This window comes from Salvelinus alpinus, chromosome 12 (assembly GCF_045679555.1).
Source record: "Salvelinus alpinus chromosome 12, SLU_Salpinus.1, whole genome shotgun sequence".
Lineage (NCBI taxonomy): Eukaryota > Metazoa > Chordata > Actinopteri > Salmoniformes > Salmonidae > Salvelinus > Salvelinus alpinus.
Genome location: NC_092097.1, coordinates 41,027,286 through 41,041,169, shown reverse-complemented (window position 1 = coordinate 41,041,169; position 13,884 = coordinate 41,027,286). Strand labels below are relative to the sequence as shown.

General features: G+C 40.3%; 1 protein-coding gene across 2 annotated transcripts in view; it reads left to right on the top strand.

The window, feature by feature from the left end:
- Nucleotides 1-9,909, top strand: part of LOC139536138 (transforming protein RhoA-like) — a 93,052-nt gene extending 83,143 nt beyond the window's left edge. The window contains exons 2-6 of one of the 2 annotated variants that reach the window (XM_071336357.1): nt 701-770; nt 6,895-7,052; nt 7,467-7,587; nt 8,874-9,004; nt 9,125-9,909. In XM_071336357.1, coding sequence (XP_071192458.1) covers nt 6,897-7,052; nt 7,467-7,587; nt 8,874-9,004; nt 9,125-9,298 — 582 coding nt within the window. In that variant the 5' untranslated portion in view covers nt 701-770; nt 6,895-6,896 and the 3' untranslated portion in view covers nt 9,299-9,909. Of the gene's footprint in view, nt 1-440; nt 771-6,894; nt 7,053-7,466; nt 7,588-8,873; nt 9,005-9,124 lie in introns of those variants that run through there. The other variant, XM_071336356.1, reaches the window with a different exon arrangement.
- Nucleotides 9,910-13,884: the final 3,975 nt, after the last annotated feature.

The window sequence follows — 13,884 nt, the reverse complement described above, 5'->3', positions numbered from 1 at the left end:
ACTGACTGAGAGTCATGATCAAGGGCTTTTTTTATTTAACTAGGCAAGTCAGTTACGAACAAATTCTTATTAACAATGACGGCCTACCCCAGCCAAACCTGGACGACGCTGGGCCAATTGTGCGCCGCCCTATGGTACTCCCAATCACGGCCAGATGTGATACAGCCTGGATTCAAACCAGTGACTGTAGTGACGCCTCTTGCACTGAGATGCAGTGCCTTAGACCGCTGCGCCACTCGGGCTACCTTTACTAATTTCTTAGTAGGGACTTTTAAAAACCTTTATACTCCATCAGTGCAATTATCATTCATCATAATTATCAATTAACTATGATCATTATTATTAATAATCATAATTATCACCATGGAAATTGATTATTTGAGAATCAATTCATTTGTTGGTGTTTTTGCCAAGGTCCATCTGGAGGTATATCTTTCTTGTGACAAATAAACACACCGTTGCAGTCTGAACGATGGGGTGAAATAGGGCATCTCTGTTGAAGCCATGTTTGGAACTGTGTGGCGTCAGTCAGTGTTCATAAAGAGGGAGGAAACCCTGACTGTACACAGACTTTGCTGTCCGAGTCATCAAAGATTTTTCAGTTGCCACTCGTCCTACGCAGTCCGAGTCAAGCACCTCCTCCTCGCGGTCTGTTTCAGAGCGCCGCCTCAAACACAGTTGGGAGCTACTAGCCTAACACCTAACTAGTCAAGCGTGAGACCGAGACATTATCAAGAAAACAACAAACTAGCTAGCTACCTATTGGCCAGGTAAGCCTAATTGGATTACACAAATGTTGCCAATATAACTCAGAAACCAATAATGCAGTAACGTTAGTAAAGCTAGCTAACGTAGTTATTGTAAGTGCATTAAAAGCTAACCAGGTCTAAATGTATTTTCCTCTTCAACCTTGCCAGTTAGCAAGCTAGCCACCCCATCACTTCCGCATCTGATAGGCTAATCTAATACGCTAGCAAGCTATCGTTGGCAAATTAGTTATTTTAAATTCACATCGATAACCTTAACTAGTTAGTTAGCTAGGGCTGTTTACGTGGTATTCGTGCCCTGCAATATCAGACATGGCCGCATAAATTAATAACACATGTGTTGACCAGCTACGAGCTAGCAATTTTTATTTCGTGTTGAGCTATCTAGAACTAGCTAAATTATCTAACGTTAGTTGTTAGTAAAGTTAGCTAGCTGGGTAACAACCCTTCTGTTAGTTGCCTAGCTAGTTGCTACCATGCTGTGTTGTTATGGGTTGCTGCCATACTATGTTGTCGTCTTAGGTCTCTCTTTATTTAGTGTTGTGTGTTTTGTCCTATATTTGTACTTTTAATCCCCGTCCCGCAGGAGGCCTTTTGGTAGGCCGTAATTGTAAATACTAATTTAATTCATTAACTTTTTATTTATCTTGTGGCTAATCAAGTAGGTAAGCCAATAAGTTAGCTGCACCGTCAGCCAACTGTTAATACTGTTGTGAGGGGGATAGATAATACTGTAATGAAACGGCAGGGAGCAGGTCTCGAACCCTCGACCTTCTAACCCGAAGTCCAGCGCGCTATCGACTGTGCCGCAAAAGCATGCTATAACGGCAGAGTCGATTTCCAAGTTCGTTACAATATATTAGCTTGCTCGTTATCTTGATTTCATATCCCACTCAATTAGCTAACTACTTTAGCTGCGTTAACTAATGTTATTCTGATTGACATTCAAATATGCACAATCGATACATTTTCATCTGAGTCTTATGTTCCCGAATGAATTAAAATAATCTAAATCTAAAAAGTACCCTTAGTGTTTTCATAACATTAGACAATGTCTAGCTGTGTTGTTCCAGATCACAAATCCTACAGGAGACCTATTTGATCATATTAATTAATCAATGATTTTGACAAATTAATATTTTGAAGTGAGAGCTGTCCCTTTATTTCATCCCGTTATTTCATTTAAAAATACAGTTCCACCACTGCTACAAAGATAGCTACAGCTAACATATCCCCTGATCATGACTCAATACATTACATGAACAAAAGTACGTGGACACCTGCTCGTCTAACATCTCATTCCAAAATCTTGGGCATTAATATGAAGTTGGTCCCCGTTTGCTGCTATAACAGCCTCCACTCTTTTTGGAAGGCTTTCCACTAGATGTTGGAACATTGCTGGAGGGACTTGCTTCCATTCAGCCACAAGATCATTAGTGAGGTTGGGCACTGATGTTGGGGCGATTAGGCCTGGCTCGCAGTCAGCATTCCAGTTTATCCCAAAGGTGTTTGATGGGGTTGAGGTCAGGGCTCTGTGCAGGCCAGTCAAGGTCTTCCACACTGATCTTGACAAACCATTTCTGTATGGACCTCACTTTGTGCACAGGGGCATTGTAATGCTGAAACAGGAAAGGGCCTACCCCAAACTGTTACCACATGTGAAAGCACAGAATCGTCTAGAATGTCATTGTATGCTGTGGTGTTTAGATTTCCCTTCACTGGAACTAAGGGGCCTAGCCCGAACCAGGAAAAACACCCCCAGACCATTATTCCTCCTCCACCAAACTTTACAGTTGGCACTATGCATTGGGGCAGGTAGTGCTCTCCTGGCATCTTTCAAACCCAGATTCGTCCGTTGGACTGCCAGATGTTGACACGTGATTCGCCACTCCAGAGAACGCGTTCCCACTGCTCCAAAGTCCAATGGTGGCGAGCTTTACACCACTCCAGCCGACGCTTGGCATTGCGCATGGTGATCTTAGTCTTGTGTGCGGCTGCTCGGCCATGGAAACCCATTTCATGAAGTTCCCGACAAACAGGTCTTGTGCTGACGTTGCTTCCAGAGGCCGTTTGGAAGTCGGTAGTGAGTGTTGCAACAGAGGACAGAATATTTTTATGTGCTTCTGCACTCGGCGGGCCTGTTCTGTGAGCTTGTGTGGCCTACCACTTTGCTTCTAAGCCGCTGTTGCTCCTAGAAGTTTCCACTTCACAATAACAGCACTTACAGTTAACAAGGGCAGCTCTAGCAGGGCAAACATTTTTAGAACTGACTTGTTGGAAAGGTGGCATCCTATGACAGTGCCATGTTGAAAGTCGCAGTTCTTCAGTAAGGACATTCTACTGTCAATGTTTGTCTATGGAGATTGCATGGCAATGTGCTTGATTTTATACACCTGTCAGCAACGGATGTGGCTGAAATAGCCAAATCCACTAATTTCAATGGGTGTACACATACTTTTGTGTATATATAGTGTAGCTAAGAGTCATTGGAAGAAGGTGTCATCTGTAGGGGGGAGTTTTGTTAAGAGCAATGATGTTCAGTCTGAACATTAACACACCGCTTGCGGTATGGTTTTGGAAGCATAAGAGCCTTTCATATTGGCGAAAAATAATAATAAAAATAATAATAATAATAATAATAAAAAATAAATAAATTGATACACACCTTTTCATAGTGTTAGGGTTCCCACACGGCCATATTTCCATGTTATAGCGCTTGTTTTATGGAAAACAGACGGAAGACAGTGGACTACCCGTGCTAATTAGCTATCTGCGTCCCCGAACACTTGTGTGTAAACAGAAGACAGACGCCACAAACTTGTTCTCACTGAAAAATAGTCTGCTGCAATTTTTTATTTTTTATTTGTGAAATTATTTTGATATGATATGAAAGTAGAGGGGTTTATGTTTCTAGAACTGTGCTGCAATTGAGAATCGTTTCAGTATGGAGTATTTGGCTGTTTTGGCTATTGGAGCCAATTCTCCCTTTTAACAGAACATGTAAGGTCCTTGGACAAAGGAGTAACATTCATCCAATATTGGGCTACCGCTAACATAGCTCTCAAACCCTTCTTTCCATTGGGTTTTCAGTGGTTAGCTATAATTTCAACACTGTGTTAGCAATGGCAATAATGAAGGTTGACCGATTATGATTTTTCAACACCGATACCGATTATTGGAAGACCAAAAAAAGCCGATACCGATTAATCGGCAGTTTTCTATATATATATTTGTAATAATGACAATTACAACAATACTGAATGAACAATGAACACTTATTTTAACTTAATATAATAACTACAATCAATTTAGTCTCAAATAAATAATGAAACATGTTCAATTTGGTTTAAATAATGCAAAAACAGTGTTGGAGAAGAAAGTAAAAGTGCAATATGTGCCATGTTAAAAAAGCTTGCTCAGCTTGCTCCTTGCTCTGAACATGAGAACTTATGAAAGTTGGTGGTTCCTTTTAACATGAGTCTTCAATATTCCCAGTTAAGAAGTTTTAGGTTGTAGTTATTTGACTATTTCTCTCTCTACTATTTGTATTTCATATACCTTGACTATTGGATGTTCTTATAGGCACTATAGTATTGCCAGCCTAACCTCGGGAGTTGATAGGCTTGTCATAAACAGTGCATCAAGCATTGCGAAGAGCTGCTGGCAAACGCAGGAAAGTGCTGTTTGAATGAATGCCTACGAGCCTGCTGCTACCTACCACCGCTCAGTCAGACTGCTCTATCAAATATCAAATCATAGACTTAATTATAATATAATAAACACACAGAAATACGAGCCTTAGGTCATTAATATGGTCAAATCCGGAAACTATCATTTCGAAAACAAAACCTTCAATGTTATGTCATAATTTAGTAAAATTCTGGCAAATTCATTGTTAGGAAGAAATGGTCTTCACACAGTTCGCAACGAGCCAGGCAGCCCAAACTGCTGCATATACCCTGACTCTGCTTGCACAGAACGCAAGAGAAGTGACAATTTCCTTAGTTAATATTGCCTGCTAACATTAATTTCTTTTAACGAAATATGCAGGTTTTAAAAAATATACTTGTGTATTGATTTTAAGAAAGGCATTGATGTTCATGGTTAGGTACATTGGTGCCATGATTGTGCTTTTTTTCGCGAATGTGCTTTTGTTAAATCATCACCAGTTTGGCGAAGTTGAAGTAGGCTGTGATTAGATGGTAAATTAACAGGCACCGCTTTGATTAAATGCAACGCAGGACAAGCTAGTTAACTACACATGGTTGATGATATTACTAGGTTAACTAGTGATTGTTAAGATTGATTGTTTTTTATAAGTTTAATGCTAGCTAGCAACTTACCTTGGCTCCTTGCAGCCACAAGGTCCTTTTGATGCTGCACTCGCGTAACAGGTGGTCAGCCTGCAACGCAGTCTCCTCGTGGATTGCAATGTAATCGGCCAAATTCGGCGTCCAAAAATGCAGATTACCGATTGTTATGAAAACATGAAATCGGCCCTAATTAATCGGCTAAATTTAAAATGTTAGTGTAGCACAGGTGTTCCCAATTTAAAAAAAGTTAGAAGTACAACATAAAATTTAGGTGCACCAGAAAATACTTTTTTTGATTGAGCTACAGGTTAAAGGAATTCTAGCTACTTTTGAAGCACATGTTGTGCCCTAGAAACTAATATATAACACTGTAAATACGTCAGTTGTAAAATATTAGGTTTCTATATTGTGTAAAAGCTCTTGTCCTATTTTTTATTTTTTATTTAACTAGGCAAGTCGGTTAAGAACAAATTCTTATTTACAATGACGGCCTACACCAGCCAAACCCGGACATGACGCTGGGCCAATTGTGCGCCACCCTATCGGACTCCCAATCACGGCCGGTTGTGATACAGCCTGGATTCGAACCGGGGACTGTAGTGACGCCTCAAGCACTGAGATGCAGTGCTTTAGACTGCTGCGCCACTTGGGAGCCCCCGATGCATTACATTGAAAATTGTACACTGTCTCTTTATAAACGTCAGGTTTGGGATGATTAAATGCAAGAGATCTGTCATTCATTCATTGCTATTACCATTGATCTCCTGAAGAAGCTATCCCATTTCCTTTATGTGCCGCCAAATGTTTGGATAAACTGATAAAGTTACCAGGTTCTTAGCTAGCTAGACAACGAGGTAACATGACTGAACAAAGTCTAAACAAATGGTTAATGACGTCGACGCGCGAGTGGTTTTAGAACGGTCCACGACATGGTTTCTGAATGTAAAATGCGGTTCTGGCGATCAGCTTTAGGAAGATAAAAATGGTGCGCCAGTCTTTTGACCTGGTAGAGCTAGAAGCAAACCGTGTTCGCTGTAGTAATGGTGCAACAATGACGCTAATGGATCTGCACTCGCTTGTTTCTCTAGGGAACTCGGAAACAACGGCACAGCGAAGTTGTAATAATGATAAGGCTATCTGGGAGATTTTTTTCATAGTTGCACAGTGCTCCCAAAATAAAACTCTTGGTTGCACAGAAACATATTTAGTCGCATATGAGACCAAATTGGGCGCACTTTAGAGCCCTGCATTTGGCCCTTATCTTTCATATCGGCGAGGGGGGGAAATATTTAAAGTAAAAAAAGATGCACTTACTATAATGTTAGCAGATTGGCAGTGCTTCCAGTTGACGGACTACACTTCCTCCCCAGTTATGCTTACACACAGGTGCACAGGTGGTCTCTTCTGTCTGTTTTCGATAAACAAGTTATGTAACATGGAGATATGATCACGTGGGAACTCTAACCCTATGAAGGTGTGTAATAATTTATCCTTTTTATTTATTTTTTGTCGCTGATATAAAAGATACGTTCATAATGTTTCCAAAACCGTACCGCAAGCGATGCGTGTGAGCATTTTGAGCAAGTGTCCAGGCTCTTAACAAGTCCCCCAGGAAGAAGATACCTACATCTATATGCACTCTAAGGGAGTTGGTGCCTATGAATGGGCTACAGCTAACATACTGTAACTATTAACTACGTAATATGAGGCCCATGCAGGACTTGAAAACATCTGTTGCCAGTACCATCCATGCTCCAACTTTTTGATCTGTAATGTATTTATGTCTGTCTCAACATTCTCTCTCGTTTGTTCAGTCATGGCAGCCATCCGAAAGAAACTGGTCATAGTGGGAGACGGAGCGTGCGGGAAGACCTGTCTGCTCATCGTATTCAGTAAAGACCAGTTCCCCGAGGTCTACGTGCCCACTGTCTTCGAGAACTATGTCGCCGACATTGAGGTCGACAGCAAACAGGTAATGTCTTCTCCCTTAGTTTTTTTCAACCTGTATTTCTCTCGCTGTAAATTACATTTATCATACAAAGCAGGACGATCAATGAGAATTAACATAATTAAAATCTGCCAACAGTCACTACTGGCTCCTCCCAATTTGCAACCTCACTCGAGGCTTTCCCAAATTGGTAAGCGCCAATAGTGGCAGACAATGTTGGCAGATATCACATTTTGTTTCAATTGATTTTTCTAAGCAGTAAGTTGCCCAGCTGTGTGTAATTATTTCGTATTGCTGACTTTTCCTATGATTAAATGTGGATTGGCCATTCTGCAATCTGCATCATGCCTCTAAATTGTTTCATAATAGGTCAAATACACTGTATTTATCTGGGAAGTTGGGCACAGTTGGTTGATGTCTCTTGAAATCCTTTGACAGGTTGAGTTGGCACTATGGGATACAGCAGGCCAGGAGGACTATGATAGGCTCCGTCCCCTCTCTTACCCAGATACTGATGTCATCCTCATGTGCTTCTCCATTGATAGCCCCGACAGTTTGGGTGAGTATTTATGTCGCTACGCGTACAGACACCCACACATACCAATTCTGTCAGACATCAATACAACTGTGCAGACTTATACACATTCACTTTTGTGACACCGGGTCTTGTTTTGGTGACAGAGCTTTGACAGAATTGGAAAACACACTTACATCCACAATCAGAGGACTTTGACCTGGACAGTAGGGCTAGGTGATATGGCCAAAATCTCACATCCCGATATAGGTCATTTCATATCCCGGTAACGATACATATCACGATATATATCACGATATAGCACATTAACTTTTAAATTAAATGAATAAATAGTTTATATAAAATGACCACATGTAAAGGCCTATTTCTTATTACATTTTTAATTATACTCAACAAATAAAAAGGTACTTACTCATGTTTGATTATTTTGTTTTGAACCTGGGCAAATGTTCAATAAAGCATGTAATAAAAAATGAATGTATAAAATCTAAAAGTAAATAGAAAACAATTCAACTATAGTTGCAAACAAAATAATATATATATTTTTGGGGGCTTGCCTGTTTTGCATGTTTTTTTGGCATTAATACGTGTCACATATCAATTTGCATTTGGTACCTTGGGTCGAGTGTTCACACCAACCCACGAAACCCCCGTTTATCGACCGTGTAAATTGGGGCAATGTCTTTGCAGATGTAAGTTGTAAAGGCAGCTGTTGTCTCCTTCCATCTTCGTGATTCTTTGCCATATGGTGTGCCGTGGGCAAAAGCCTCTTGCAACGTCTGAGTCGGGGGGTTTGTTTTGAGCACTCTACTACATTTTTGCGTCTCACCGTGGACTCTCTCCGTACTGTTTCACATGATTCTTGCGTAGGTCGTAAAAGAGGTTAATGGTGTTTGAGCCTGTTGTCGAGACCGGCCTGCGCCATATTTTGCAGAGGACGGTTTTCTGGTACGTGTCAGACTTTTCATACCCAAACCACGTCCATGCGACCTAAGTTGCCCCTCTTTTAGGTACGAGCTCCGTGTCTCCGTGCTCTGTGCCACGTTCACTCTCTTCCATGTTTGTTTGTTGCAAATTTACAAACACAAAGCGTCGTCCAATTGACTAAAAATATTGCCGTAAAGAGTGTGATTTGCGACAACTAAATAAACGATAGAGCATAATATGAAACGATAGACATTTTTCTATCGTCACACGATATATATCGTCATATCGCCCAGCCCTACTGGACAGCCTTGATTAGTATGCTGAAGAAGTTTGCTCTCGCTAACTCCTACTGGCCTTGACTTCTGCCCTTCCCCCTTGTTTAGAAAACATCCCGGAGAAGTGGACTCCAGAAGTCAAACACTTCTGCCCTAACGTTCCCATTATCCTAGTGGGCAACAAAAAGGACCTGCGTAACGACGAGCACACCCGCAGAGAGCTAGCCAAGATGAAGCAGGTACAGTCAGTCTCTCTCTCAATCTCTCTCTCTCACACACACACACACACACACACAATTCTCAGAAGATCAATATGTGGCTTTCCTGGCTCCACATTCTGACCCCCCCACCCCTCTCAGGAGCCTGTGAAGCCAGAGGAGGGGCGTGACATGGCGAACCGGATCAGTGCCTTCGGCTACATGGAGTGCTCCGCAAAGAGCAAGGATGGGGTGAGGGAAGTGTTTGAGATGGCCACGAGGGCGGCGCTACAGGCCCGGCGGGGGAAGCAGAGACATAAATGCCTCCTACTGTAAAAGGAGGGAAGGCGTGAGGGACACGGCCTCCCACTGGGTACAAGGGGAACGATAGAAGATAAGAAATTAGGTCTATTCCCCCCTTTGCTCCAAAAAAGACTGTGCTCACCAGTTTTTACTAAAGGTGTAATGCTTTTAATTTTCTGTCTTAAAGCAAAACAAGTTAAATAGTCATGGTTTTGTCAGTATTCAATGTTGATGATGGGGTTATGGAAATGCTTTTTTTGTACTTGTACATGAGTGAATCTGCCATATCAACATTTCCCTTCTGAACCTGTACGGCCATGTAACTGATGTAGTCAGCCAGAGGTGTAATCATTAGTCCAAAACGTTTTGCAACGGAAACTTAATTTCTAATGGACAAATTCAGGTAGGTCCCTCCCCGTTTTTGATCTGTTTTTGTTCTTCGTGAATACACCACAGGGGATCTATTGTTGTGTCATACCTGCCAATTAAGTGCTTGAGCCCTGCCCACTGAACTGAGGAACATTACCACAGCCAATCAGGGAGGGGTACCTATACACTGTGACCCATAGTCTTTATGATTCTTTTGTAATTTTTGATTTATGCACAGGCATAACATTTTTGAAATAAATGTGCTTCATATAAAACCCCATGTGCATCTATTCATAAAAACCCACATGGACAATTTTTGAACACTTAGTTTAACACATATGGAAATGTTGTATCTGTGTGTAATAACTAACTTTAAGATTCTTGAGACAGTTAATGGGAACTGGATGATGGCAGATGTTGATACAGATACAAGCAAAATACATATGGTACATTTTTGTTTTAAATTATATGTAAAAGATAATTTGCCATTGCAAAGAACAAAAATGAGTTCTGCTTCCATAATCTGTCCGTACTGAGTTCCCAGCACTCAAGACAAATAGGTCTTAGATTCTAGGTCTTTGGTGTGATTGCCGGACTTGGTCAACACTATTGTTTCAACGTGCAAATATGGCTTTTTGTAACATACTGTGTGCTTTACTTTTTACATCGTTGGATCGTGCCTCACATTATGCCCATTATGCCCATTTTCACTATATTTACATTCCTGAGGGGTCTGTCATTAGGCTATGGCACAGTCTACTAGGAGTGTTTGGTAAAATGAGGTGACAAGACAATGGATCTCACATGATTATCATGCAAGAACTGGAGAACTGGGGCTGTATTTATGAAGTATCTTTGAGTAGGAGTGCTGATCTACCATCACAGCCATTGCAATCAGCCACCAGGGAGCGATAGAAGATCCAGCCAGAGGTGATGGTGAGCAGGAAGACACACAGGACGAAGAGCTGACCGGCTGTCAGAATAGGGACTCAATCCACTGGATAAATTAACAAAAGACATGATGGTAACTCTTCATTGTAAGGGGTCCTTATTACAGTGTAATTACACTAACAAGTGTTGTAGTTAACTGTGACAACTCATAGTTACATTGTAGTGATATGTAACTACATGGTAACTTTACAAGTAAAGTTGTGGGGTTTGCTCTTCATAAGTTTAAAATGTTGTACTTTGATTATATTATTAAAATAGTGAAATCATTTTTAATTCCCACCGATAGTCAGTAGTTATGTGGTTGTGGTTAGAAGTTGTGTGGTTTACATCAGTAGTTGTGGTCAATAGTTGTAAGGGTCAAAAGTTGAGTGGTTGTGATCAGTAGTTGTGTGGTTTTGGTCACTAGATGTGTGGTTGTGGTCAGTAGATGAGTGATCAGTAGTTGTGTGGTCAGAATTTGTGTGGTTGTGGTCACTAGATATGGTAAGCAGTTTTGTTTTTGTGGTCAGTTGTTTTGGTCCGTAGTTGTGTGGATCTAGTCTGTAGTTATGGTTCAGTTGTTGAATGGTCAATATTTGTGTTGTTGTGGTCTGTAATTGTGGTTATTCTCTTCACTCTCATAATGTTTGCTCTCTGTGTCTGAGAATATCCGAGCAATATTTTTTTCTAACTTGTTGGGTTAGTGGTCCAAACGGCAGTTGTATGGAAAATAATTAATCTGCTGGTTTCTGACATGATTTACAGCAGCTAGAAAGAGAGAAGGCGATTGGTTACTAAAACGGCTCTAGTTACAGATTGGTACACACGATTTCTTATCCGATTTCGGATTTGACAAGCAGAGAAGTAGGTGAAGATTTCATACCTTGTAACATTTTTCTCTAACTTGTTGCGTTAGTGGTGAAAACTTCCGTTTTTGGGGGAAAAGTTGGAAGAAGATGTGGTAATGCAGTTACTAAAACAGCTGTAGCGTAAGATCCCTAGTGAATATTTTGATTCCGCGACCAGATATGAATAGCAGAGAAGTAGACATATATTCCATCTAATTTAAACGGTGTAGGAGGAGTAGAGTGCTAAAGAATAAGAAGAGATATGTTGAATATCTAAGATGGGGCTCTTGCTGTGCAAGCCCCACAATTACAGCAGTGTAGCAATGAATGCTTGTTACCATGCTTGTTACAAATGAGCAGGTTTCCACTAAATTCACTGACTTAGTGTTTCGCTTCTAATTATCACAATACAAAATCCCCATCGAAATACATCAATTTAAAATAGAGATTTATTTTTTTGCATGGTCTACGTCTCAATCCACTGCATCCGCCTATGTCGCCCTTCCGTATCTGCAGTGAAAGGTGGCACAGCTAGAGTGGTGTTTGTCAGACCATGAGACATCCCCAAAAATCGGTATTCTCATGAAAACGTCTGTAGCATACGAACAGCCTACAAACTATTATGGAAAGATGGAGACTCACGTTTTGCTCTACGACCCCCACAAGGATCACGGGACAATACAGCCGATCTGCCAACTTCTGTCTGTAGCATCTGAACAGTTTGGGCTACACACTAATATGGTCCCTCTATGGAAAGGTGAGTCTGTAATGTACATGTCAGTTGTTTTGCTCTACGAGCACAAGAATCACAAAACTAATCTGAAGGTAGCCGGGTACCAATTTAAAAAATGAATGGAAGTATGGAGATAGTTTAGTGCCTAAAATAAGGGGTTAAATACCAAAAACACAACAAAAAAAGGTTTCCTGATCTTTCTTATAACTCTCAGATATAGGACAGACACCTCAGAACGAACTTAACTGTGAGTCAGGGTTATTCTTGTAGTGTTATCCTGTGCTTGTGTGTTTGTTCAGGTCAGCTGGTTAAAATGCTGGTGTACACCGAGGTAACTCGGCATCGGGACTTTAAGGTGTTGGAGGGAAGCTATGTGTACAGGGCTAGTAAAGTCCACAAAGTCCCTTCAACCGAGGCAAAGGCCTTAGCTTCAGGTAACACATATCCATCAAAATAACCAATATTTGTAACTTACAAATTCTTTGTTTCAGATTCATCAATGGATTCCCACATAGCAGTCAAAGTAAACTCAAATTGATTATCTTGATTTTAAATACATACTGTCATTCAAAGTCTCATGCTGTGGATTAGAGGTCGAACGATTATGATTTTTTCAATGCCGATACCGATACCGATTATTGGAGGACAAAAAAAAGCCGATACCGATTTATATTTAAAAAAAATGTTTTATATAAATATATCATACACACACATACATTTTTGTAATAATGACAATTGCAACAATACTGAATGAACAATGAACACTTTTATTTTAACTTAATATAATACATAAATACACACACACAGCTCTGAAGTGACAATGATACTGAAGAGTCTGCTTAGGAGACAAATACTCTCAACTGTTTGAATAAAAATAGAGTTTAAGTTACCTGTAATGAATGTTGAAAACAAAAACTTTAATTTCTATATGCAGGAAATCCTATTTTAATAATGGGCATGGTAAGAATTGACGACCAAAGTGCGAGTCATAATTCCCATGACACCTTCTAGCAAAATCTGAAAAGCGGTTCCTTCATTTATTCCATAGGATATTTTTAGATTCACTTAAAATAAGGTCTGTGTTTCGTGTAAGCTTACACCACCGTGCCAATTTTATAACTGTGTAGATATCCATAGGACAAGGTAACTCTGATCAATATTGGCTAAATATAAGCGAAGATAAAAAAAAATTGTAGAGTGGATTTATGAAAATATGTTGACAAACGTTACCTTATCCTAGTGAGATTTACACAGGTATCAAAACGTCGAAGCGGTTTAAGCCTGCACGAAACACAGACCTTATTTGAAGTAGATCAAGACATTCTCTATGGAAGACATGAACGGTAAAATAACGAAGGAACCCCTGTCAAGTTCAGCCGCAAGTTATTACAGGAATTATAACGCGTCGACTATTTCTCTCTAAACCATATACCTTTGACTAATCTGGAAACTATCACCTCGAAAACAAAACGTTTATTCCGTTCCGTATTTTATCTAACGGGTGGCATCCATGAGTCTAAATATTCCTGTTACATTGCACAACCTTCAATGTTATGTCATAATTAAGTAAAATTGCAGCCCAAACTGCTGCATATACCCTGACTCTGCGTGCAATGAAAGCAAGAGAAATGACACAATTTCACCTGGTTAATATTGCCTGCTAACCTGGATTTCTTTTAGCTAAATATGCAGGTTTAAAAATATATACTTGTGTATTGATTTTAAGAAAGGCACTGATG